The sequence below is a fragment of the Pelecanus crispus genome, unplaced genomic scaffold, assembly GCF_030463565.1.
Source record: "Pelecanus crispus isolate bPelCri1 unplaced genomic scaffold, bPelCri1.pri SCAFFOLD_358, whole genome shotgun sequence".
NCBI classification, from domain to species: Eukaryota; Metazoa; Chordata; class Aves; order Pelecaniformes; family Pelecanidae; genus Pelecanus; species Pelecanus crispus.
In genome coordinates this window covers 1-10,825 of record NW_027461426.1, presented here as the reverse complement: position 1 = coordinate 10,825, position 10,825 = coordinate 1, and the positions used below count along the sequence as shown (strand labels likewise).

The following is a 10,825-nucleotide window of genomic DNA, read 5'->3' as shown; positions in this document are numbered from 1 at the left end:
GCCCCCAGCCTGGGACCCCCAGCTCCCAGCAGTGGGGCAGTGGGGGGGGCTGGGACCCCCAACCCCCAACCCTGGCGCAACGTGTGGGGCTGGGACCCCCAGCTCCCAGCAGTGGGGCAGTGGGGGGGGCTGGGACCCCCAACCCCCAACCCTGGCGCAACGTGTGGGGCTGGGACCCCCAGCTCCCAGCAGTGGGGCAGTGGGGGGGGCTGGGACCCCCAACCCCGGTGCAATGTGTGGGGCTGGGACCCCCAACTCCCAACACTGGGGCAATGGGGGGGGCTGGGACCCCCAACTCCCAACCCTGACACAATGTGTGGGGCTGGGACCCCCAACTCCCAGCACTGGGGCAATGTGTGGGGCTGGGACCCCCAACTCCCAGCAGTGGGGCAATGGGGGGGGCTGGGACCCCCAACCCCCCAACCCTGGTGCAATGTGTGGGGCTGGGAGCCCCAATTCCCAGCAATGGGGCAACGTGTGGGGCTGGGACCCCCAATTCCCAACACTGGGGCAATGGGGGGGGTCTGGGACCCCCACAACCCCCAACCCTGGGGCAATGTGTGGGGCTGGGACCCCCAATTCCCATCATTGGGGCAATGGGGGGGGCTGGGACCCCCAACTCCCAGCAGTGGGGCAATGGGGGGGGTCTGGGCCCCCCAACTCCCAACCCTGACACAATGTGTGGGGCTGGGGCCCCCCAATTCCCAGCAATGGGGCAATGGGGGGGGTCTGGGACCCCCAACCCCCAACACTGGGGCAATGTGTGGGGCTGGGACCCCCAACTCCCAGCACTGGGGCAATGGGGGGGGGCTGGGACCCCCAATTCCCAGCCCTGGCGCAACGTGTGGGGCTGGGACCCCCAATTCCCAACCCTGGTGTAATGGGTGGGGGGGGTCCGGGCCCCCCAACCCCCAACCCCGGCGCAACGTGTGGGGCTGGGCCCCCCCAACTCCCAGCACTGGGCCAACGTGTGGGGCTGGGCCCCCCCAAAAACCCAGGCAGAGCCGCACCTGGGACCCCCCCGTACCCAGCAGCGGGGCAGGGGGGCACCCCCCCCAAAACCCCAGCGCTCGACGTGGGGCAGCAGGGGGGGGGGGGGGGGGGGAGCGCAGGGCTGTCCGTCCGTCCGTCCGTCCCCCCCAGGCCACTTACGAGTGGAGCCCGTGGACGCCCCCCTCGATCTGCGCCGCCCGCGTCCGCTTCTCGAACTTCAGCTCCCCGGAGTACATCATGGACCTGCGCGGGCGGGGTCAGGGGGCCGCCTGCACCCCCCGGCCGTCTGTCCGTCTGTCCGTCTGTCCGTCTGTCCGTCCGTCCGTCCGTCTGTCCGGCCAGCCGGCTGCCCCCCCACCGCCCGTCCCCGTCCCGTCCGTCTGCCCCCCACCGCCCCATCCCCCACCCCGTCCGTCCGTCCAGCTGGCTGCCCCCCGACCCGGCCCCCTCCGTCCGTCCGTCTGTCCGTCCGGCTGCCCCCCACCACCATGTCCGTCCGTCCAGCTGCCCCCCACCCGTCCCCGTCCGTCCATCTGTCTGTCCGTCCGGCTGCCCCCCACCGCCCGTCCCCGTCCCGTCCGTCCATCCGGCTGCCCCCCACCACCCATCCCCTACACCATCCCGTCTGTCCGGCTGCCCCCCACCACCATGTCCGTCCGTCCGTCCAGCTGCCCCCCACCCGTCCCCGTCCGTCCATCTGTCTGTCCGTCCGGCTGCCCCCCACCGCCTGTCCCTGCCCCGTCTGGTCTGTCCGTCCGGCTGCCCCCCACCGCCCGTCCCTGCCCCGTCTGTCTGTCCGTCCGGCTGCCCCCCACCGCCCGTCCCTGCCCTGTCTGTCCGTCCGTCCGGCTGCCCCCCACCGCCCGTCCCCGCCCCGTCTGTCTGTCCGTCCGGCTGCCCCCCACCGCCTGTCCCCTGCCCCGTCTGTCTGTCCGTCCGGCTGCCCCCCACCGCCTGTCCCTGCCCCGTCTGTCTGTCCATCCGGCTGCCCCCCACCGCCCGTCCCTGCCCTGTCTGTCCGTCCGTCCGGCTGCCCCCCACCGCCCGTCCCCGCCCCGTCTGTCTGTCCGTCCGGCTGCCCCCCACCGCCCGTCCCTGTCCATCTGTCCATCCGTCCGGCTGCCCCCCCCACCACGTCTGTCTGTCTGTCTGACTGCCCCCCGCTGCCCATCCCCGCTACGTCCATCTGTCTGTCTGGCTGCCCCCCCCGCCCCCCGTCCATCCATCTGTCTGTCCAGCTGCACCCCCCCATCCCCACCACGTCCGTCTGTCCATCCGGCTGCCCCCCACCGCCCGTCCCCGCCACGACCCGTCCATCTGTCCGGCTGCCCCCCGCCCCGTCCATCCATCTGTCCGGCTGCCCCCCCCACCCATCCCTCCGTCTGGCTGCCCCCCACCACCCACCCCGTCCCCACCACGTCCGTCTGTCCGGCTGCCCCCCTGCCTGTCCCCGTCCGTCCCGTCCGGCTGCCCCCCACCGCCCGTCCCCCGCCACGTCTGTCCGTCTGCCCCCCGCCCCGTCCATCCCTCCATCCGGCTGCCCCCCACCCCCCCACCCCGTCCCCACCACGTCCGTCTGCCCCCCCCCCCCCCGCCCTGTCCGTCTGTCCGCACGCCCGCCCGCCCTCACCGCAGCGCCGCGAGGCTCCGGGCGCCGGCGTCCTGGCAGCCGTGCTGGATGCCGGCGATGAGGTAGGGCAGGAACTCGTGGACGGAGCCCTTGTCCCGCACGCAGCCCGACACCCCCTGCGCCACCGCCACCTTCTCGCCCTCAGCTGCCGGCGGCGACACGGCCGCGTGCCGGCGCGGTGAGGCCTCTGCCGGGGGGTGCCGCGCCCCCCCGCCCCGGCCCCCCCGCCCCACCTAAAATAGCGTTTTCGGCTGCCGCCGCTCCTCTCCATGGCGTCCAGCGAGCCCATGCCGCGGTACTGCTTCAGCCGCACGCCCTCGGAGAAGAAAAACTCGCCCGGCGCCTCCGTGGTGGCCGCCAACAGGGAGCCCATCATGACTGCGGCGGCGGCGGCGGCGGCGGCGTCAACGCGGGGCGCCGCCGGCGTCCCCAAAAAAACCCACCGTGGGGTCAGGGGTTTGGTTGGGTTGGGTTGGGTGGGCTGGGTTTGGTTTGGGTTGGGTTTGGTTGGGTTGGGTTGGGTTTGGTTGGGTTGGGTTGGGTTGGTTGGGTTGGGTTGGGTTGGGTTGGTTGGGTTTGGTTGGGTTGGGTTGGGTTTGGTTGGGTTGGGTTTGGTTGGGTTGGGTTGGGTTGGTTGGGTTGGTTGGGTTGGTTGGGTTTGGTTGGGTTGGGTTTGGTTGGTTGGGTTTGGTTGGGTTGGGTTGGTTGGGTTGGGTTGGGTTGGGTTGGTTGGGTTTGGTTTGGTTGGGTTGGGTTTTGGTTGGGTTGGGTTTGGTTGGGTTGGGTTTGGTTGGGTTTGGGTTGGGTTTGGTTGGGTTGGGTTGGGTTGGGTTTGGTTGGGTTGGGTTGGGTTTGGTTGGGTTGGGTTGGGTTTGGTTGGGTTGGGTTGGTTTGGTTGGGTTGGGTTTGGTTGGGTTGGGTTGGGTTTGGTTGGGTTGGGTTTGGTTGGGTTTGGTTGGGTTTGGTTGGGTTGGGTGGTTTGGTTGGGTTGGGTTTGGTTGGGTTGGGTTGGGTTTGGTTGGGTTGGGTTTGGGTTGGGTTTGGTTGGGTTTGGTTGGGTTGGGTTGGGTTGGGGTTTGGTTGGGTTGGGTTGGGTTTGGTTGGGTTGGGTTGGTTTGGTTGGTTTGGTTGGGTTGGGTTTGGTTGGGTTGGGTTGGGTTGGGTTGCCCGCCCGTGCCGGACCGTGCCCGCTCTCACCGGTGGACCGCGCCGAGCGCCAGCGCCTTGACGGCGTGGCCGGCCGTGCGGATGCCGCCGTCGGCGACGACGGGAACGCCGAAGCGCCGGGCGTATTCGGCCACTTTGTAGACGGCCGTGGCCTGCGGGCGCCCGCAGGCCGTCACTGCGGGGGGGATGGAGGGGGAATTAAAGAAAGGGAAGGGGAAAATGGCGGCGAGGGATGGGGATGAGGGGCGGCGGAAGGTGCCGGAAAGCGCCCAGAAGGTGCTGGAAGGTGCTGGAAGGGACTGGAAGGTGCTAGAAGGCACCAGAAGGCACCCAGAGGGTGCTGGAAGGGACCAGAAGGGGCCCAGAAGGTGCTGGAAGGGACTGGAAGGTGCTGGAAGGCACCAGAAGGCACCCAGAAGGTGCTGGAAGGGACTGGAAGGTGCCAGAAGGTGCTGGAAGGCACCAGAAGGCACCAGAAGGGACCAGAAGGTGCTGGAAGGCACCAGAAGGCGCCCAGAAGGTGCCCAGAAGGCACTGGAAGGTGCTGGAAGGCACCGAGAAGGCACCGGAAGGCGCCTAGAAGGTGCTGGAAGGCCCCGGAAGGCTTCGGAAGGCCCCAGAAGGCTCTGAAAGGCCCCGGAAGGCCCCGGAAGGCTCCGGAAGGCCCCACGCACCTTCCTGGGTGATGCAGATGGAGCCGCAGCCCATGCCCACGCGCAGGGCGTCCACGCCGGCGTCAATCAGGTTCTTGGCCTGGGCGGCCGTCACCACTGCGGGCCGGCGGGGCACAGCGTCACCCCCGCGCCCCACGGCGCCCCAAATCCTCGCCCCACGGCACCCCAGCCCTTCCACCACCCGGCTCCCCGCCCCATAGCACCCCAAATCCTCGCCCCACAGCACCCCAGCCCTTCCACCACACGGTTCCCTGCCCCACGGCGCCCCAAATCCGCGCCCCAACGGCAACCCCAGCCCTTCCACCACCCGGCTCCCCGCCCCATAGCACCCCAAATCCGCGCCCCACGGCACCCCAGCCCTTCCAATACCCGGGCTCCCCGCCCCATAGCGCCCCAAATCCTCGCCCCACGGCGCCCCAATGCTCACCCAGCTGGGCTCCCCGCCCCATGGCACCCCAAATCCGCGCCCCACAGCACCCCAGGCCTCACCCGCCCCAGCTCCCTGCCCCACAGCGCCCCAAAGCCACGCCCCACAGCACCCCAGCCCTTCCAATACCCGGCTCCCCGCCCCATAGCACCCCAAATCCGCGCCCCACGGCACCCCAATGCTCCCCCGGCCCAGCTCCCCGCCCCATAGCACCCCAAATCCGCGCCCCACGGCACCCCAGCCCTTCCACCACCCGGCTCCCCGCCCCATAGCACCCCAAATCCGCGCCCCACGGCACCCCAGCCCTTCCAATACCCGGCTCCCCGCCCATAGCGCCCCAAATCCTCGCCCCACGGCGCCCCAATGCTCACCCAGCTGGGCTCCCCGCCCCATGGCACCCCAAATCCGCGCCCCACAGCACCCCAGGCCTCACCCGCCCCAGCTCCCTGCCCCACAGCACCCCAAAGCCGTGCCCCCACGGCGCCCCAGCCCTTCCACCACCCGGTTCCCTGCCCCACAGCGCCCCAAATCCGCGCCCCAAAGCACCCCAAAGCTCCCCGGGCCCGGCTCCCCGCCCCACGGCGCCCCGAATCCTCACCCCATGGCACTCCAGTGCTCACCTGGCCCGGCTCCCTGCCCCATAGCACCCCAAATCTTCACCCCATGGCGCCCCAGCCCTTCTACCACCTGGTTCCCTGCCCCACGGCGCCCCAAATCCTCGCCCCACACGGCACCCCAATGCTCCCCCGGCCCAGCTCCCTGCCCCATAGCACCCCAAATCCGCGCCCCACGGCACCCCAGCCCTTCCAATACCCGGCTCCCCGCCCCATAGCGCCCCAAATCCGCGCCCCACGGCACCCCAGCCCTTCCACCACACGGTTCCCTGCCCCACGGCGCCCCAAATCCTCGCCCCACCGGCACCCCAATGCTCCCCCAGCCCAGCTCCCTGCCCCATAGCACCCCAAATCCGCGCCCCACAGCACCCCCAGCCCTTCCACCACCCAATTCCCCACCCCACAGCGCCCCAAAATCCGCGCCCCACAGCACCCCAATGCTCACCCGGCTGGGCTCCCCGCCCCATGGCACCCCAAATCCTCCGCCCCACGGCGCCCCAATGCTCACCCAGCTGGGCTCCCCGCCCCATGGCACCCCCAAATCCGCGCCCCACAGCACCCCAGGCCTCACCCGCCCCAGCTCCCTGCCCCACAGCGCCCCAAAGCCGTGCCCCACGGCGCCCCAGCCCTTCCACCACCCGGTTCCCTGCCCCACAGCGCCCCAAATCCGCGCCCCAAAGCACCCCAAAGCTCCCCGGGCCCGGCTCCCCGCCCCACGGCGCCCCGAATCCTCACCCCCATGGCACCCCAGTGCTCGCCTGGCCCGGCTCCCTGCCCCATAGCACCCCAAATCTTCACCCCATGGCGCCCCAGCCCTTCTACCACCTGGTTCCCTGCCCCACGGCGCCCCAAATCCTCGCCCCACCGGCACCCCAATGCTCCCCCCGGCCCAGCTCCCTGCCCATAGCACCCCAAATCCGCGCCCCACGGCACCCCAGCCCTTCCAATACCCGGCTCCCCGCCCCATAGCGCCCCAAATCCGCGCCCCACGGCACCCCAGCCCTTCCCACCACACGGTTCCCTGCCCCACGGCGCCCCAAATCCGCGCCCCACGGCACCCCAGCCCTTCCACCACCCGGCTCCCCGCCCCATAGCACCCCAAATCCGCGCCCCACGGCACCCCAGCCCTTCCAATACCCGGCTCCCCCGCCCCATAGCGCCCCAAATCCTCGCCCCACAGCACCCCAGCCCTTCCACCACACGGTTCCCTGCCCCACGGCGCCCCAAATCCGCGCCCCACGGCACCCCAGCCCTTCCAATACCCAGCTCCCTGCCCCATAGCGCCCCAAATCCGCGCCCCACGGCACCCCAGCCCTTCCACCACCCGGCTCCCCGCCCCATAGCGCCCCAAATCCGCGCCCCACGGCACCCCAGCCCTTCCAATACCCGCTCCCCGCCCCATAGCGCCCCAAATCCTCGCCCCACGGCGCCCCAATGCTCACCCAGCTGGGCTCCCCGCCCCATGGCACCCCAAATCCGCGCCCCACAGCACCCCAGGCCTCACCCGCCCCAGCTCCCTGCCCCACAGCGCCCCAAAGCCGTGCCCCACGGCGCCCCAGCCCTTCCACCACCCGGTTCCCTGCCCCACAGCGCCCCAAATCCGCGCCCCAAAGCACCCCAAAGCTCCCCGGGCCCGGCTCCCCGCCCCACGGCGCCCCGAATCCTCACCCCATGGCACCCCAGTGCTCGCCTGGCCCGGCTCCCTGCCCCATAGCACCCCAAATCTTCACCCCATGGCGCCCCAGCCCTTCTACCACCTGGTTCCCTGCCCCACGGCGCCCCAAATCCTCGCCCCACGGCACCCCAATGCTCCCCCGGCCCAGCTCCCTGCCCCATAGCACCCCAAATCCGCGCCCCACGGCAACCCAGCCCTTCCACCACCCGGCTCCCCCGCCCCATAGCACCCCAAATCCGCGCCCCACGGCACCCCAGCCCTTCCACCACCCGGCTCCCCGCCCCATAGCACCCCCAAATCCGCGCCCCACGGCACCCCAGCCCTTCCACCACACGGTTCCCTGCCCCACGGCGCCCCAAATCCTCGCCCCACAGCACCCCAATGCTCCCCCAGCCCAGCTCCCTGCCCCATAGCACCCCAAATCCGCGCCCCACGGCACCCCAGCCCTTCCAATACCCGGCTCCCCGCCCATAGCGCCCCAAATCCTCGCCCCACAGCACCCCAGCCCTTCCACCACACGGTTCCCTGCCCCACGGCGCCCCAAATCCGCGCCCCACGGCACCCCAGCCCTTCCACCACCCGGCTCCCCGCCCCATAGCACCCCAAATCCGCGCCCCACGCACCCCAGCCCTTCCAATACCCGGCTCCCCGCCCCATAGCGCCCTAAATCCTCGCCCCACAGCACCCCAGCCCTTCCACCACACGGTTCCCTGCCCCACGGCGCCCCAAATCCGCGCCCCACGGCACCCCAGCCCTTCCAATACCCAGCTCCCTGCCCCATAGCGCCCCAAATCCGCGCCCCACGGCACCCCAGCCCTTCCACCACCCGGCTCCCCGCCCCATAGCGCCCCAAATCCGCGCCCCACGGCACCCCAAGCCCTTCCAATACCCGGCTCCCCGCCCCATAGCGCCCCAAATCCTCGCCCCACACGGCGCCCCAATGCTCACCCAGCTGGGCTCCCCGCCCCATGGCACCCCAAATCCGCGCCCCACAGCACCCCAGGCCTCACCCGCCCCAGCTCCCTGCCCCACAGCACCCCAAAGCCGTGCCCCACGGCGCCCCAGCCCTTCCACCACACGGTTCCCTGCCCCACGGCGCCCCAAATCCTCGCCCCACGGCACCCCAATGCTCCCCCGGCCCAGCTCCCTGCCCCATAGCACCCCAAATCCGCGCCCCACGGCACCCCAGCCCTTCCAATACCACGGCTCCCCCGCCCCATAGCGCCCCAAATCCGCGCCCCACGGCACCCCAGCCCTTCCACCACACGGTTCCCTGCCCCACGGCGCCCCAAATCCGCGCCCCACGGCACCCCAGCCCTTCCAATACCCGGCTCCCCGCCCCATAGCGCCCCAAATCCTCGCCCCACAGCACCCCAGCCCTTCCACCACACGGTTCCCTGCCCCACGGCGCCCCAAATCCGCGCCCCACGGCACCCCAGCCCTTCCAATACCCAGCTCCCTGCCCCATAGCGCCCCAAATCCGCGCCCCACGGCACCCCAGCCCCTTCCAATACCCGGCTCCCCGCCCCATAGCGCCCCAAATCCTCGCCCCACACCCCCCCCCCCCCCCCGCCCCCACTGCACCCCCCTTTGCCTTCTGCACCCCCCTGGACCTCCCAGCCCCCCCGCCCCCCATGCTGCCTGCGCCCCCCACATCCCCCGCACCCCCTGTGCCCCCTGTAACCCCCAGCCCCACATCCCCCCGTGCCCCCCAGCCCCCCTGCACCCCCCTGCGCCCCCCACACCCCCCACACCCCTGTGCCCCCCCAGCCCCCCTGCACCCCGCTGTGCCCCCCTGCTCCCTCCTGCACCCCCCAGCCCCCCTGCACCCCTCTGTGCCCCCCCCCACCCCCCCCACACCCCCCTGTAACCCCCAGCCCCACAGCCCCCCCCAGCCCCCCCAGCACCCCCCCACCCCCCTGTGCCCCCCACACCCCTATGCCCCCCCAGCCCCCCGTGCCCCCCATGCCCCCCCAGCCCCCATTACCCCCCACACCCCCCTGTGCCCCCCCGCACCCCCCACGCCCCCCACATGCCCCCCCAGCCCCCCGTGCCCCCCATGCCCGCCCTACCCCCCTGTGCCCCCCCCACCCCCCTATGCCCCCCCAGCCCCCTGCACCCCCTGCACCCCCCGTGCCCCCCCTGCCCCCTGTGCCCCCCCAGCCCCCCTGCACCCCCCCACACTCCCCTGTGCCCCCCCGCACCCCCCTGCACCCCCCATGCCCCCCCACCCCCCCGTGCCCCCCATGCCCGCCCCACCCCCGTGCCCCCCCAGCCCCCCTGCACCCCCGATGCCCCCCACCCCCCTGTAACCCCCAGCCCCACAGCCCCCATGCCCCCCCAGCCCCCCCCACCCCCCTGTGCCCCCCACACCCCCCTGCACCCCCTATGCCCCCCCAGCCCCCCCAGCCCCCCACCCCCCCCGTGCCCCCCACACCCCCCAGCACCCCCCTATGCCCCCCCACCCCCTATGTGCCCCCAGCCCCCCTGCACCCCCCACCCCCCCGTGCCCCCACATCCCCCCATGCCCCCCCCCACCCCCCTGTAACCCCCAGCCCCACATCCCCCCATGCCCCCCCAGCCCCCCAACCCCCCGTGCCCCCCATGCCCCCCCCACCCCCTGTGCCCCCCACACCCCCCAGCACCTCCCCTATGCCCCCCACCCCATATGTGCCCCCAGCCCCCCTGCACCCCCCACCCCCCCGTGCCCCCCACACCCCCATGCCCCCCCAGCCCCACATCCCCCCATGCCCCCCCAGCCCCCCAACCCCCCAGCCCCCCCTGCCCCCCCACCCCCCCGTGCCACCCACACCCCATGCCCCCCCATGCCCCCCAGCCCCCCGTGCCCCCCACACCCCCCAATGCCCCCCACATCCCCCTGCACCCCCCAGCACCCCCTATGCCCCCCACCCCCTATGCCCCCCCAGCCCCCCATGCCCACCCACCCCCCTGTGCCCCCCACACCCCCCTGCACCCCCTATGCCCCCCCCAGCCCCCCCAGCCCCCCATGCCCCCCCGTGCCCCCCCATGCCCCCCAGCCCCCTGTGCCCCCCGTGCCCCCCAGCCCCCCTGCCCCCCCCACCCCCTATGCCCCCCCAGCCCCACATCCCCCCAGCCCCCCCAGCCCCCCATGCCCCCCCGTGCCCCCCCATGCCCCCCAGCCCCACATCCCCCCAGCGCCCTATGCCCCCCCAAGCCCCCCCATGCCCCCCGTGCCCCCCCGTGCCCCCCCATGCCCCCCAGCCCCACATCCCCCCAGCCCCCCCAGCCCCCCCATGCCCCCCGTGCCCCCCACACCCCTATGCCCCCCCAGCCCCACATCCCCCCAGCCCCCCCAGCACCCCCCACCCCCCCATGGCCCCCCAGCCCCCCATGCCCCCCGTGCCCCCCCGTGCCCCCCCATGCCCCCCAGCCCCACATCCCCCCAGCCCCCCCAGCCCCCCCATGCCCCCCGTGCCCCCCACACCCCCATGCCCCCCCAGCCCCACATCCCCCCAGCCCCCCCAGCACCCCCACCCCCCCGTGCCCCCCCAGCCCCCCATGCCCCCCCGTGCCCCCCCACACCCCCATGCCCCCCCCAGCCCCCCAGCCCCCCGCCCCCACCGTTGCCGCCCACGAGCTGCAGGCCGGGGTATCTCTGCTTGG

General features: G+C 73.0%; 1 protein-coding gene across 1 annotated transcript; it reads right to left on the bottom strand.

Annotated features, from left to right (window-relative positions):
- Window positions 1–1,148: 1,148 nt before the first annotated feature.
- On the bottom strand, window positions 1,149–10,817 carry LOC142597018 (inosine-5'-monophosphate dehydrogenase 1-like; the record flags this gene model as incomplete). The annotated part of the gene is made up of 6 exons (XM_075727461.1): window positions 1,149–1,236; window positions 2,624–2,767; window positions 2,857–3,012; window positions 3,833–3,965; window positions 4,465–4,560; window positions 10,784–10,817. Coding segments are annotated over 6 exons (651 nt in total), but the record flags the coding sequence as incomplete, so codon positions are not given.
- Between the last annotated feature and the right edge of the window lie 8 nt (window positions 10,818–10,825).